Source organism: Carcharhinus amblyrhynchos, chromosome 25 (assembly GCF_965287045.1).
Source record: "Carcharhinus amblyrhynchos chromosome 25, sCarAmb.v2.hapA, whole genome shotgun sequence".
In the NCBI taxonomy this organism is placed as follows: domain Eukaryota; kingdom Metazoa; phylum Chordata; class Chondrichthyes; order Carcharhiniformes; family Carcharhinidae; genus Carcharhinus; species Carcharhinus amblyrhynchos.
Window position 1 is genome coordinate 30,991,416 of NC_137348.1, and position 16,612 is coordinate 31,008,027.

Consider the following 16,612-nt stretch of genomic DNA (forward strand, 5'->3'; position numbering starts at 1 on the left):
TCTCGGTTTGTGTACTCTCATATAACACGACCGGTGGGAACAACAATATGGGAAAGTGGTGCAAGACTATAATAAAACGGCCACTTTAAAAAAAAGCTTGCCCACGTCTTTGACTACAATGCTGAGACATTATTTTAATTCGGATCACATCACTGCTGGCAGCAACTCTGAAGCACACAGGAGCAGGGGAAACAATTTAAGTACATGGTGGGCATGACATTTACACGAAAATCAACTTCAAGTTTGGTTTGAAAACAGGAAGAGAGGATGAGGGACTTTCATCAGTGCTGCAGACTTCTGTGAACTTTGCAGTCCTCCTCCGATTCAAAACAGATTGTATAAATAGGAGGTCTCGCTGATACAAATAGGTAAATGGGAGTGTTTAACAAAGGATGACTGCTGACAGAGATAAGTCTATATCCTGCAAATCTGTTTCCTGTCATGCAGTTGACTTTAATCTTTTATATTTAGCACATGGGCGCCTTTTCACAGCAGGTGATTGAATTGCACATTCACTTTTGTGAGGGTAATCTAATGGTACCATCGAATGCTGATCAGTGACAGGATATATCTGCCTCGCTTCTGTTATAGGGGCAAAATACGAATGTCTAAAGCAGATATACACCTTACGATCTCAACAGCGTTAACACAAATAAAAATAGCTCCTTGTAGGTTTTGTTGCTTTACTCAAATGTACATAAAACTCACCTCAAAGGCGATGAGGAAGGAGCAGGTCTGGCAGCCTCAGCTGACGATTTGGGGCAGACTAATATTTGTCTTTTCATTTCAAATGCTTTCATTCTGTTTTTTTTTAACCACAGAGCAGGTTTTATGATCCTTAAAATGTTCCACAAGGCTAAAACTGTTGGCCCAAAGAGTTCTTACGACAGTCAAAGACACCTATTTGCAGTTTTCTTATGGAAAAATGGACAGCGTTATGGATCCAATTCCCAAAATACCAGTTAAACTTCTATAAGCCTTGATAGCAAAACTGGAAGTGATTTATTCCTTTTGCCATAAAAAGGGGACCTGGGGATAAAGCAAATTTGACACATTTAATATGATTTCTCGCACCATGTAATCAGGTGGATTAACATCTTATTGTATTTTGTTGGTACCTGGCTGAACGACTAAATTATATTGTCACAATACAATGAACTGCTCATGTTTCTGATTGAGGTGTGTGGGAAAACACGTTATATATGGAGGGAAGCAAAATTCATATTACATTCATTGAAAACAAGTAAGTGTTGCAATGTTACCTGAACAGTCATGTTAGATGCACAGCAAAGAAACTGTCTCTGTCCCCGTCTGCCTCACTGATGTTGGCCGTATTGTCTCTGGTTATTGAGTTTTGACCTTGATTCCCCCCAGTTTACAGATTGTGAGGTATGGCCATGAGGAATGACTAAGAATGAATGGGCAAGCAATTTGCTTTTGTTAAGCATTTCTGGAGCTAAGTCGTTTTTGGCAGCCTGCTCGCATTATGACATTTTTTCTCTCCAAGTTTAATTGTAATTTTTATTTTCCAGTGAGACTTCAGTAACCTCCTTTCCGAACACTTTTTTTTTTCTTCCAGGGGCAAATTTATAGATTTTTGCAAAAGGAAAACAAACCTTTCACGGTCTGAAGCAAGAACTCTAAATAAAAGGAGTGTGTAAAACAGCAGGGACTGAAATACAGAAATTCATAGTTTTTTTTCCCTTTTGTTGACCTGTGTTTAATTTGTTTTTTGTGTGTTTCTCTCTGCAGATGAGCCAAGCAGGTGCTATTTTCACGATGGAGACGGTGTGTGTGAAGACTTTGAGAAAATGACAAGCGTACGGGATTGCGGTCTCTATACACCCAATGGTTTTACAGATCAATGGGCCAATAATGTCACTGTTTCGCACCATGATGATCAGTATTGTCCTGGCTGGGTGATCATTGGACACCCAGCTGCAACAAAGGTAAGGAAAGCATTTTTAAAATGTACTTTTGTATTTGGTAATCACAGCCCAGAACTGATCACTGGTGATTGCAACAGATCGAATGCTTAACGCAGGCATTCGGTCATCACTCTGTCTATTTTTTTTAACGTGACTTATTTTTAAAGTTTTAAAGTTTATTTATTAGTGTCACAAATAGGCTTATATTAATAATGCAATGAAGTTGCTGTGAACATCTGCCAAAACAGTGGAGAAAAAAAATCATCATGCAAACATGCCAAAGGTATCCAACCCACTATATAACTAACTGAAAGCACGGTGATACAATGGGTAGCACTGCTGCCTCACCACTTACTGTACCTATCCCAGTCCAATGTCGGCAACTCCACGTCATGCCTCACCGAGCCAGGGATCTGGGTTTGACTCCCAGCTTGGATCACCCATCTGTGCAGAGTCTGCACGTTCTTCCCATGTCTGCGTGGGTTTCCTCCAGGTGCTCCAGTTTTCTCCCACAGTCTGAAAGACGTGCTGGTTAGGTGCGTGGCCATGTTAAGTTCTCTCTCAGCGTACCTGAACAGGGTCTGGAGTATGCCAACGAGGGGGTTTTTAACAGTAACTACATTGCAGTGTTAATTTAAGCCTACTTGTGATATTGGAGTGGCATAGTGGCTAGCACTGCTGTTTAACAGTGCCAGGGACCCAGTTTCGATTCCCGGCTTGGGTCACTGTGTGGAATTTGCACGTTCTCTCCGTGTCAGCGTGGGTTTCCTCTGGGTGCTCCAGTTTCCTCCCACAGACGTGCTGGTTAGGTGCTATGATCCGAATAGGTGCCGGAGTGTGGTGACTAAGGAAGTTTCACAGTAACTTCATTGCAGTGTTAATGTAAGCCTTACATGTGACTAATAAATAAACTTTATTTTTTAATGAGTTGCTACACAGAAGGCAGGCCAAATGGCCTCCTTCTTTACTACAAGAACCTTTGCAGTAATTTTCTCAATGTAATGAAAAGGGGGAGATGTAAAATGAACTGCTATATACTATAGTATATAGTATTTAGCAGTACTATGCAGTACTGCTATATATACGATATAGTACTGTATACTAGTATATACTATATACTAGTATACTGTATACTAGTATATACTAGTCTACTATTAGTAGACTAGTATACAAGTGTACTATACTAGTATGGTATACTATGCTAGTATAGTATACTATACTACACTAGTATAGTAAGCCACTATACTAGCTAGTGGCATAGCGAGCATGGTAGCAAACTTCTCTAGTTTCTCAAGTCAAAATTGCCTTAATTCCAATGAGCAACAAAAATTTTAGAGTTTGGCATGATATTGACCGCTGTTACCAATCCCACGAGACAGAGTTAGACTCAAACTATGTATTAATAACATGATAAAATATATTGGAAGTGTCATGGTAATTTCTTTTCAACAATTTCCACTATCAGACTATCCCAGGCTAGTACTTGACACTGACATTTTTACTAACATTATTGCACTGAACCTGTGTACTTTGCCTGCAACAGGTTTCCCCTGTGATGTTCATTTCCTTTGTTAAGAATAGTTTTCCTGTTTGGTTATTCTGATTATTTGTGCCACTGTCCTCTGGCTGAGTGCTGAAAGAAGCCTGTCATTTTTAACGCGAATCAAACGCTCTGCTTTCCGGACATCCCTCCTTTCTGGTGCTCACCAGGGGACCTCTGCAACCAGCAGAAATACGCTGAATACGAAGATACTGATATCATCAGGGTTCAGACTTCAGGCACAAAGCCCAGAAACTAACATTGCCCAACGTACTCTGGTGCCTTTCATTCAGCACAATGTGTTTTGCAATGAATCAACTGCACAATTTTCTGCTACACTGGCAGTGCTAGGGGCATCTGGCTTTAAAATCTGAGTTCATACTAAATATTACCATTGTTATCACTTATTATAGTGGGAAAATTGCCACTTTTTTATTCACTCGTGGGACATGGGCATCTCTGGCTGGCTAACATTTGTTGCCCATCCCTAGTTGCCCTTGAATTGAGTGGCTTGCTAGGCCATTTCAGAGGCAGTTGAGAGTGAACCACATTGCTGTGTCTCTGGAGTCACATTTACTCCAGACCAGGTAAGGATGGCAGATTTCCTCCCCTAAAGGACATTATTAAACCAGATGGGTTTTCCGACAATGGTTCCATAGTCATCAGTAGACTCCTAATTCCAGGTATTTTTATTGAATTCAAATTCCACAATCTGCCCTAGTGGAATTTGAACCTGGTTCCCCAGAACATTAGTTGAGTTTCTGGATTAATAGTCTAGCGATAATATTATTTGATTATTATTTCTATTGATAAAACATCTTGCCTTCAGAAGAAGCTTCCTCAAAAGCCACATTTAAGCAATCTTTGATATCTTGATATAAATCACAGATAAATATTTCAATTCTACTCTTGGGAAAAGTGGAAGATTAGAGCTAAATGCATTTATATTCCATCATGAAAGGCAGCCACTGCTGTCACTACCATAAAGTCTTTGTGCAAAACTTAAAACCTTCAAAGTGTTCACTCTTTTGATTTGGCTTGATTTATTATTGTCACATGTATTGGGATTCAGTGAAAAGTATTGTTTCTTGCACGCTACACAGACAAAACATGCCATTCATAGAGCACCTGGGGAGAAGGAAAGGCGAAGATGTAGAATGTAGTGTTACAGTCATAGCTAGGGTAGAGAGAAAGATTGGTTCAATATATGGTAGGGCCATTCAAAAGTCTGAAGGCAGCAGGGAAGAAGCTGTTTTTGAGGCGGCTGGTACTAAGGTGGAAGAGAATATGTCTGGGGTGCGTGAGGTCCTCGACTGTGCTGGCTTCTTTCCCGAGGTAGCAGGAAGTGTAGACAGAGTCAAGGGATGGGAGGCCGGTTTGCGTGTTGGGCTGGGCTACGTTCACAACACTAAGTAGTTTCTTGCGGTGTTTTGTTTCTTGCTAAGCATGTAGTGAACTGAAATGCATGTACTAATTCACTGGTACATTTGGAGACAACACGGCCACAGTTCATTGAGAATAAACCAACTTACAAAAGGTTCATGTTTCGTGATTATAGGAGAAATCTATAAATATGCAAAACCAGCCTATTATTACATTTTTAGTAAGGTGTCATACTTCCTGGAATATCATCTCTTAAATCTTGGTTGCTATACATAAAAGAAATGCCTCTATGTGTTCAAGGCCACTGATCATCTAGTTCTGAAGGCTATTACATAGGATATTTGGTATAGACACAGCTCATCCAGTCCATGTCAATGTCTATCCTTCACTTAAGACACATCCTAACTTTTCTCATCAAAATCTGCCATCATGATCATCTATTTCCTTTTCCCTCAGATGTTTGTGCATTATTATTTGCTTGGTGTGGTGACACCATCTCAAGCAAAGCAGCCCACTTGTTCCAAACCAATCCATCACTTCAACATTTCCCTCCTCTACCAATGGTGCACAATGGCAGCAGTGTGTACCATCCACAAGATGCCATGCAGCAACCAAAGCACCTTCAACAGCACCTTGTAAAACAATGGCTCTGACCATTGCTGTGGTAGCAGGATCCATATTCTTACTGTCTTTAAGTGAAAAAGTTTCTTCTGAATTCCCTATTGAATTTTATGGCTCTTATATTAATGACCTCGAGTTATCCTCTTCTTCACAACAGGAAATGTTCTTTCTTTATCCACTCCGTCAAAACCTTTTATAAATTTAAAAACTTATACTAGGCAGAAGAAAAGAGATCTAACACGTCAATCCTTTTCTAAGTTTTAAGTTTATTTATTAGTGTCACAAGTAGGCTTACATTAACACTGCAATGAAGTTACTGTGAAAATCCTCTAGTCGCCACACTCCGGCGCCTGTTCAGAAACACTGAGGGAGAATTTAGCCTGGCCAATGCACCTAACCATCACATCTTTTGGATTGTGGGAGGAAACCGGAGCAGCCAGAGGAAACCCGTGCAGACTCCGTACAGACAGTGAATCAAGCCGGGAATCAAACCTGGGTCCCTGGCACTGTGTGAAGCAGTGCTAACCACTGTGATATGAATACCCATGAATCACGGGCAAAATAGCGACGACAATTATGGACACCAAAAGTTTTCTACTTGTATGACCTGACAATTTCAATGGAAATATTGCTACATTGTGATATTTAGGAGCCAACATTAGTTTGGGAGTACATAGTAGAATGCAAGTTGAAGGTGACTCAATGAATAGTTAGGAATATCCAAGCATTCAGTGAAAAGAAAACTCGTTTTTTTTTCATTCTTTGGACATAATCATCATTGGGAACGCCAGCATTTATTGCCATCACTAAGTGCCCTTGAGGATGTGGTCGTGAGTGATCATCTTGAAACGCAGCAGTCCATCAGTGTAGGTACACTTGCAGTGCTGTTAGAAGGGAGTTCCAGGATTTTAACCCAGGGACACTGATGGAACAGCGATATCATTCCAAATCAGGATAATAAGTTGACTTGGGGGAATCTTATTCTAGGTGGTCAGGACCATTGGTTCACAAGATGTATTTTGAAGATGCTTTGGTGAGTTGCTGCATGATATCTTAAGGATGGTATACACTCCTGTCATTGTGTACCACTGGTAGAAGGAGGTAAATGTCAAAGTGGTGGATGGGTGCTGATCAAGTGTGTTGCTTTGCCTTAGATGTGTTAAGTTTCTTGAATGTAGGCCAGTTTAGGTAAGGACAGCAGATTTCCTTCCCTAATGGATATTAGTGAGCTGGGATTTTTTTACACAATCCACAATGGTTTCATGATCATCATTAGACTTTTAATTCCAGATTTTTTTGATTGAATTCAAATTTCACTATCTGCTATGTTGGGATTTGAACCCAGCTCCCTGGAGAATTACTCCAAGTGTTGCTAATCCACTGATAATTCCACTGTGCCATTACCTCCCTAGTAAAGGAACGAGTTCTGATTTACTAGCCATAGCTTAGAAGTCTATCAGACCTCCCATCATCCTCCTTTATTCCAAGTAGAATAACTCTAACTTCTCTAACCTAACATTGCAGCTAAATTTCCTCTTCCCTCGAACTATCCCGGTAAATCTCCTCCGCACCTTCTCAAAGGCCCTCACATCCTCACTAAATTGCAGTGAGTAGAACTGCACACATCATTCTTGTTGTGGTTGAAACAGAGCACTATAAATGTTTGGCATGGCTCCCCTATTTTTGTCCCCAGTACCTCTAATTATGATTCCAAGATTTTACGTGCTTTGCTACCTGCTTCCTCTAGTGCATGGTTTGTGTGAACTAAAATACTGGAATCACAGAATCATTGAGATTAGAGAACAAAATGAAGGCCCATAGGTTCAAGGATTTACATTAATGTTGGAATCATTAAAGTTAAAAGTGATGGGAGACAGTGGACTTGTTTACGTCAATGATCTAAAGTAGAAGCTGGCATGGTGGCACTGTGGTTAGCATTGCTGCCTCACAGCACCAAGAACCCAGATTTGATTCCAGCCTTGGATGACCCAGTGTTTGCATGACTTTCCTCTGGATGCTCTGGTTTCCCCCAACAGGCCAAAGATGTGCAGGTTAAGTGGATTGGCCATGGTAAACTCCCCATTATTGTCCCAAGTTGTGTAGGTTAGGAAGATTTGTGTGATACATATGTGGAGTGACATGGGTAGGGTCTGGGTATGTTATTCCATCGGAAAATCGGTGTAGACTCAATAGGACGAATGGCTTCCTTCTGTGCTGCATGGATTCTAGATTCACATCATTTAACTCTGCTTCTCAAAAGAAAGCAGTTTAGCAGGGTCATTTGAAGTGTTTGTCACTACTGCTATACTCGATGAAAATGGAACATAATTTAAATCCCATTGCTGTCCATTGAGAATATGATCTGTGTATCCATTTTTTATAAAGCAAATGCAACATAGTCTGAGGAAATAGTCAATGTCTGAAACAGTAAAAGTAGTTGTAGAAGTAATAGAACAAGAAGCAAAATCCATCAGTGTTTTTGTTCATGGTGGAGTTTCGACAACTCTTGACTCAGTCATGAGGTAGAACCATTTTGAGGGACCAACGACTTTAAGAATGTGGCGATGACACAGAAGGATTGAGAATTCTTTAAGCAGATTTCTCTACTGTGCAGCCTTATGGGCAGCCTTATTTTCATCTCTTAAGATCAATTGTTTAAAAGACAGGTTAAACAATTCACTTCTGCCACTTTCTGATGGGTTTGGTGAGGAAACGTATAAATTAGAAGTAGATCATTCAGCCCCTCGAGCCTGCTCCGCCATTCATTATGATCAAATTCAATATCCCATTCCCCCTCATATGTCTTTATCCCCAAGAGCTATGTCTAATTTCTTCTTGAAATCACACAACGCTTTGGCCTCAACTACTTTCTGTAGTTGTGAGCTCCAAACATTCACCATCCTCTGGGTGAAGAAATTTCTCCTCACCTCAGTTCTAAAAGGTTTACCCCTTATCCTTAAACTACGACCCCTGGTTTTGGACTCTGCCACCATCGAGAATACTCTTTCTGAATCTATAGAAACACCTAGAGTTATGTGTTTAGGAGTTTAGATGAAACACAACTCTAGGTGTGCCCGATAAAAACACAACAGTGAAATATTTCACAGGGAGCAAACAGATAAAGTGCGGGCTTACTATTTTGTGCCCTTTTCCTACTTTCTTGATTTTATAGCTCTACCTCTGGAGGTAGTAAACAGCGAGCAGTGGAACAAAAGGAGCACTTGTTCAGCTAGTGATTAACTTGACGCTTCCATCAATTTAATTTCAAATGCCAAAGCATTCCCACCATCAGCTTGGAGAGCAGACAGCTCTCCTGTCTACCCAATGTTGATGCGGTGACTTCCCTCGGATCTCAACAGTGGCAATCCCACAGATTGTGTGAAAGCATTGCGCAAGTTCATTAAGCCGAATAAAATTCCAGCCAGACAGTGCAACTAATTGATTTATTTGCACCCATTCCCATATCCACTGAAAGGAACGAGACACATGTTTAAAGTCTCTTACTTAGAAATGTTAATGGGTACACTGGCATAGTGAGCAAAATGTTCCCTGTATCCAGTTGTTCCCATTAAGCAAACACTCTTAAGATCTCGGGGAAATTAATTGTGCTTGAGCAAATTCCTTTTGAAGTAAATGTTCCCATTAAAAAGGTGCATTTTAACTGGTATGTACTCTATATGCCATTGCCTGCCCCACAGGGAGCATTTTTGATAGTATAAGTGGGTACAGATTATTTCCATCTCAGTCATTCTTTGGCATTTAGTTATAGCGCTGAACCAGAAATTAATGGTTATATTGTGCATACATGTTTCCTCTGGCAAAATAGATTTGTGACATATTGTAGCCCCATAGGCTGTTTGGAAGGGCCACGGTTCAATGTTGTCCACTGTAGACATGTGGTTCCAGTGTTTTGGAATGATCAAATTATTTAAAATGCCATTGATGGAGGAGGGGGTGATGGGGGTGGTCGAGGGACGGCAGGTGGTGCTGTTGACAGTCAGAACATTGTCATTCCTCCTGTTACCTAGTGTCAGATCCCATCGCTCATTGATGAGGTGATGACCTCTTCTCTGTTGATTGTAGCATTGCAGTTTGACATGAGTTTGTACAAAAATATAATCCTGCACTTCAAACAACAGCACCCACCACCAGCTCCCCCACTCTTCCCTCTCAAAAAGGTCTAATGACCATTCATCACAATGCTATTTGTCAGATTGCACAGTGCTCAAAATGAGACTTTAAGTTATATTTAACCAAAGTCACTGCGCCTTATTGTGAAATGTTTGTAATAATTCTGAGAGATGCAAGGTAATGCTATGCCAGAGTATTTTCTTTTTTCTTTTGTTCTGCTAGTGTAATTAAATACTTTTGTATTTCGTCTGCGAGATGGGTCCAAAGATCAGGTTCGTGTGAATGGATCAATTTTACTATTAGTCTGAACACCCTGCATTTTGGTTAGCTTTTCACTTGGGAAAAAAATCCGTTTGGCACATTTGAAAGACTGGAGTGAGCTACGTTTAAAAAGCACCTAGGAGGGGTAACTTGATAGAATGAGAGCTTGAGAAATAATTGTGTTCCAGCAGCAGTAACCACACTACCACCGAGTTAATTACATGAGAACATAAGAACATAAGAAATAGGAGCAGGAGTAGGCCATCTAGCCCTTCGAGCCTGCCCCGCCATTCAATAAGATCATGGCTGATCTGTTGTGGCTCAGTTCCACTTTCCCGCCCTCTCCCCATAACCCTTAATCCCCTCTCTTATCAAGAACCCATCAACCCGCTTCTTAAAAATATTTAGCGAGGCAGCCTCCACCACTTCAACGGGCAGAGAATTCCAGAGATTCACCACCCTTTGAGTGAAGAAGTTCCTCCTCAACTCCGTTCTAAACCGCCTCCCCTTTATCTTGAGGCTGTGCCCCCTAGTCCTACTGTCTTTTTTGAGCGGGAAGAGTCTCTCCACCTCTATCCTATCCATCCCATTCATCATCTTATACGTCTCAATGAGATCTCCCCTCATTCTTCTAAGCTTACAGCTTAGATTACAGCTTCAATTGATGCTATTGTCAAAAGAGCAACAAGAATACAGTCCTACCTCACAGTAAATGGGGAAATATTCCTCATTGGAGACAGTAAGAGCCACTTTGCCTTGCTTGTTAGTACTGGTTAGTTAAGAGAGTCCTGGATGAAACAATGGTTTTTGATCTTCCAATCTACTGGGGGCCCTGGAACCTAAAGATTGATAACACAAATGTATATCATTCACTTGCTGGATAGGACATTTCTTTCCTTCATTACTAATGGCAGCACATTACTTCAGTTGTCTTTTTGATGAGGACATGCAGACTTACATCATAGGATGGTGACTCCATGGAAAACTAATGTACGACAGATCTCCACCTGCTTGGTACCAATGGTAACGACGCTAATATGAAGTAAAAGGATTACAGTGGTAGGGCTGTGTGCTTCTACAGTTCAGCGAGTGGTTGAAACTGAAAGAGGAGCGCTTTCGGCAAGCGAACAGCATTTGGAAATAGCTAAATATTGAGAGACTATCCCCACTTGGTATGGGATTTGATATGTTACAATCACCACTTATACACATCACTTGTGCTACAAGGAAAGCAGCAGAAAATGATCTTTGTAAAACTAGCCCTGTAAAAAGAAACAAATAAGTCACAAATTAAAAAATAGAACAATGACAATGGAATTTGTTAATCATTAAGGGCCTATATTAAACCATTCTACTTAATTAAACCAAGTATGTTTGAAAATGTGGTATATATCGGTTTCCTTTGGTCATAGCCTATCTGTATCCTGGCACAGATTTTAACAGCTTTACTACAAAGACTATTTATTTAATAATGTCACAAGTAGACTTAAATTAAAACCGCGATGAAGTTACTGTGAAAATTCCCTGGTTGCCATACTCTGGCGCCTGTTTGGGTACACTGAGGATGAATTTAGCATTGCCTTAACGCACTTAACCAGCATGTCTTTTGGACTGTGGGAGGAAACCGGGGCACCCGGAAGAAACCCATGCAGACACGAGGAGAACATGCAGACTCAGCGCAGACAGTGATCCGAGGCCGGGAATCGAACCCGGGTCCCTGGCGTTGTGAGGCAGCAGTGCTCACCAGTGTGCCGCCGAAATACAAAGTAAATCCATCTGAAACTCTAATTATTATCACATTCAGATCTTAGTTAACGATCCTGTCGCTTGTAAAAGATCTGTGCAGGGCAAAACACTGTAGAAAGAGTGTTAAATACTGCTCATTAGTCAAAAGGGGAAAGAAAAGCCCTTTCCAGATATGTCAGCCTTTCAGTACTATTCCCCCATGTCTAAGCTGATCATCTGCCAGGTAGTCTGCTGTTTACCAGGAACCCAATTGGAGAGGCTAACACCTTTAGCTGAGGGCTGGAATCAGTCCCACACACGTTTCAGGAAATCAGAGAATGACACATTGGTGTAAGAACGGCTGCTCCACTTTAACATCCTGGTTTTAAAAAAAACATTTTCTGTCGGCCACCTCAAGTGCCCTTATGTGATTCTTGCGTGTGAGGGCCACTTCTGTAAGTGGCAAGATGACAGATAATCTGACCTTTGATTTGCCGAAATTCCTTTTACAGGAGCAGCAGGCAGGACTTTAACACTTAACCCAGCCATTTATTAAATCTTGTTCCAGTCTAGTAACAATAAACGTTCAAAGCAAAGAGCCAAAAAAACAAACTGCTTAACTCCATTAATTCTACTGATGGACTCTATAGGGCAGATCCTGACTGTGCAATAGTGACTTCAATAGAAATAGAAACCAGCATGGATGTAACACTCTAACTGATCATTCAATGTCACCAATATTACAGTTATGCATTGACTCAAGATCTATGAATTTATTGCATAAACCCTTCTTTATATGCTGGATTTTTTATTTGTTTCCAAATTATGTTTTATTCACTCCTCTCATTACGTCTCCACCCACTCACACCAGCTCATTCCCCCCAACTTGACACTGCAGGAAGCCAGATTGCACACAGCTTGGCCAGTCTTATGACTGATCTGTCTGGAGGGAGATGTGAGCGTGGCTCCAGTGGGATGGGCCATCCATTTTTTTTTCTCTTCCAACTGCTTCCTTTGCTCGTCACAAATGCGATTTTGTTCCAATTCACCCAAACAGCAGGGGTCAAGCCTGGGGCCAACACTGGCTTATGTGGCTCAGTAATAGAATCATTGAATCCTAAAGTGTAGAAGGAGGTCATTCAGCCCATTGAATCTGCACCAACCACAGTCCCACCCAGGCTCTATCCCCATAAACCCATACATTTACTCTAGCTAGTGCCCCTGATACTAAGGGGCAATTTAGCATAGCCAATGCACCTAACCCTCAAACCTTTTGACTGTGGGACGAAACTGGAGTACCCGGAGGAAACCCATGCAGACACAGGGAGAACGTGCAAACTCCACACAGACAGTGACCCAAGCCAGGAATCAAATCCGGGTCCCTGATGCTGTAAGGCAGCAATGCGAACCACTGTGCCACCAAGTCACCCAAGTTTGATGCCACGTAGCACACTTTCCCACCAAGGTATTGGGAGAACAACTGAGATGATGACTGGCATATGGTTGTACAATACCTTGTCAGTTTGGAGCACTCACAGGAGCAGCAGACTTGACTACAGTGCTCATATACCAGGCCTTCAGACTCTGAAAGTTTATTCATTGTTGTAAAATTCAGCTATTATATATTTTGTTTTATTTTCCTCTGACATCCCATTGACTTGTCTCAAACTTTGATTTCTCATTCGCGAGAAAAACATAGAATCCATACATTGCAGAAGGAGGCCATTCGGCCCATCAGGACTGTACCGATACTCTGACTGAGCATCTTATCAAGGCCCCATCCTAGTAAGACCACGTATTTACCCCACTAATCTCCCTGACCAGCAGATCTTGGGACACTATGGGACAATCTAGCGTGACCAATCCACCTAACCTTCACAATCTTGGGACTGTGGCAAGAAACAGGGACACCCGCAGGAAACCTAACGCAGACACGGGGGAGAACTTGCAGACTCCACATAGGCAGTGACCTGAGCCAGGAATCGAACCCGGGTCTCTGGCGCTGTGAGGCAGCAGTGCTAACCACTGGGCCATCGTGCTGCGCTAACTTGATTTGATTTATTATTGTCACGTGTATTAGGATACAGTGAAAAGTATTGTTTCTTGCAAAGCATACCATACATGGAGAAGGAGAGGGTGCAAAATGCGGTATTACAGTCATAGCTTGAGTGTAGAGAAAGATCAGCTTTATATAAGGTCAAAAGTCTGATGCCAGCAGGAAAGAAGCTGTTCTTGAGTCGGCTGGCACGTGACCTCAGACTTCTGCATCTTTTTTCCAATAGTGGAAGACAGAATGTCCAAGGTGCATGAGGTCATTAATTATGCTGGCTGCTTTTCCGAGGCAGTGGGAAGTGTAGATCGAGTCGATGGTTGGGAGGCTGGTTTGCGTGACAGAGAAAGAGAAATATCCTGACTGTGGAGACAGTCTTAATAGCTGTGGCAAATAGTTCTGCTTGACAACTTAGTGTATTATCCCTCCCCCGCAAACACTTCATTCTTGAAATTGTTTCTAAAAGATGTTTGTGATGTTATGACACCGTGTGGCTTCAGCTTCTCGTCTGCAGTAAATAAATACCGTATATAGGATAATAAAGGGCTGGCAGCAAGTTACAGAGCATTAATTCAATTCAGCAGTACTGACAATGCAATAAAACTCGTGAGTGAAGCTCAGGCGATCTACAAATGTCACTGCTAGATTGAATTACTGCCTCATATCTGCTGCCAGCTCTCTGTTGCTCTTTATACGTGGCCTATTGTCTGTTTTTAGAAGTGTCCTCTTTTGTCTGATAGATCTTAAGACACTTTCGTTTAACCTCCATGCAGTTGGAGCTGTAGTAAAAATGAAAAAGCAAAAGATTTAGAGATGTAAATTGGAGGGTGAAGGGTGAAGTCTAAATGATTCTCCCTGCCCCCCCCACCTGGCCCAAACTTTTCCAATTCACCCTTTCTTTCCCTAAAGACATCTGATGAGGAAAGGGAGGCATCTGAAGGAGATAAAGTAACTGAGCCATTTGATTCATGGAGATCCTCTGAGGTTTGTGACTGCTCTTTTAGGGTAAAGATAATACTACTGAAATGTATGAAATACATATAAATGGCAATTTTCCATCATGATACATTCTTTTACCAACCTCCTTAAAGCATGTCCCATATTGGAGACAGTTCCTCCTATCGTTGGGGGTTGTCACTCACCAACTGTGGCACTTTTCTCAATTGTTTGGAGCCGCTTTATTGGCCTCCTGCCACCATCTCCGGTTTCCTCCCGCAGTCCACAGGGTCAGGTTGATTGGCCATGCTAAGTTGCCCCTTAATGTCAGGAGCATTAGTTGGGTAAATATGTGAGGATGTGGGGATAGGGCCAGGGTGGGATTGTCGTCAGTCCAGCCTCGATAGGCCGAACGGCCTCCTTATGCACTATAGGGATTCTACAATTTTGCTCACGTGGTTATTCCATGTGTGTGTGAGACTATACAGTGCAAGCTCTCCAGCATCACAAGCAAAGCTGATCTGAAAGTTCTCACAGGCACACTTTCCAGAAGAGCTCACTGGACTGCCATGCCAGCCATGATTGCTCCAGTTGATCGATCCTCTCCGAACCGAGGGTCCCTCAGGCCAACTACTTTAAACCAGCCATTACTCCAGCCAACGTAAGCTGGCTCCACACAAGTTGATTCCGGGCCCTTCTGGTCTGGCCAGCTTGCTATCACACCACATGATCTGTTTTAACCCATTAACCCCATCAGAATAGACCTTCAAATAAATAGACCGTAGCAAAATACATACTGCACATCGCATTGTAAATGAGTCTGGGACAAGCGTCCTTTTCCACAGGTTAATAAACACAGAAACATTCAATCTTGAACAGTCGTTTTGAATCTCAAAACGAACCCGATTTTGCACGTCGCACAGTGGTTAGCACTGTTGCCTCAGAGGGCCAGGGACTGAGGTTCAATTCCCAGCTTGGGTCACCATCTGTGCGAAGTCTGCATGTTGTCCCCAGCCAAGGAAAATTGGAGTTTCCTCCAATTCCCTTCTGCAGACGGAAAGGTGTGCTGGTTAGGTGCATTGGCCGTGCTAAATTCTCCCTCAGTGTATCTGAACAGGAGCCGGAGTGTGGCGAGTGGAGGATTTTCACAGTAACTTCATTGCAGCCTTAACGTAAGACTACCTGTGACTAATAAATAAGCTTTAAACTTTTTAAAAACTTTATGATATTAAAGCTTATTTTATACAGAAAGAATTTGTAAACTTTCAAAGCTTTTAGCTGCACAATTTAAATGTCACACTCACAGTGAACCTGAGGACAGAGGAGCTACATTGCAAATCCAAGCATCTGTTAAGAATTGTGTAATAGTTCTTCTACGCATTTGTCTGCACTCCCAGAGCAATTTATGCAGTTATGACTGGGCTAGCCAGCCAAATTAATAATTCTCCAATGGGCATGCTTATGTCGTGGAACTGCTTATGCTCAAAAATGTTGAAGCTGCTGCCACACTTTATTTGCTTTGTTTACATCCTGTTATGGAAATAAGAGGACCAGTAACTACTTTAACTCAGGGACAGGGTGGTGAATTTATGGAAGAGTTTGAAGAGGTGATTAGTGTTGACAAATTCAAGAGGAAACAGGATAGATATTCGTCAGTGAAAGCAATTGAGGGGAATGTGAGACAGGGAAATTTACGATATTATTTTAACTTTAAAGGTTCAATAGTTTCTTCCCTTCCTGCACATTCTCATGTTTCCACCTAAAGCCAATTGCTTGCTTTTGACAATCATGATCGCAGTTCAAAGCAATTACGCTGCGTGACGGCACAGTGGCACAGTGGTTAGCACTGCTGCCTCACAGCACCAAGGACCTGGGTTCAATTTCCAGCTTGGGTCACTGTCTGTGTGGTGTCTGCACATTCTTCCCATGTCAGCATGGGTTTCCTCTGGGTGCTCCGGTTACCTTCCACAGTCCGAAAGGCGTGCTGGTTAGATGCACTGGCCGTGCTAAATTCTCCCTCAGTGTCCCCGAACAGGT

At 41.9% G+C, this 16,612-nt stretch overlaps 1 protein-coding gene across 1 annotated transcript in view; it reads left to right on the forward strand.

Moving 5' to 3' along the window:
• The window catches only part of pappaa (pregnancy-associated plasma protein A, pappalysin 1a), a 329,950-nt gene that overhangs the window by 118,551 nt on the left and 194,787 nt on the right, over positions 1–16,612 (forward strand). The window contains exon 10 of the mRNA XM_080212189.1: positions 1,753–1,949. Within this exon, the coding sequence (XP_080068315.1) occupies positions 1,753–1,949 (197 nt within the window). The remainder of the gene's footprint in view (positions 1–1,752; positions 1,950–16,612) is intronic.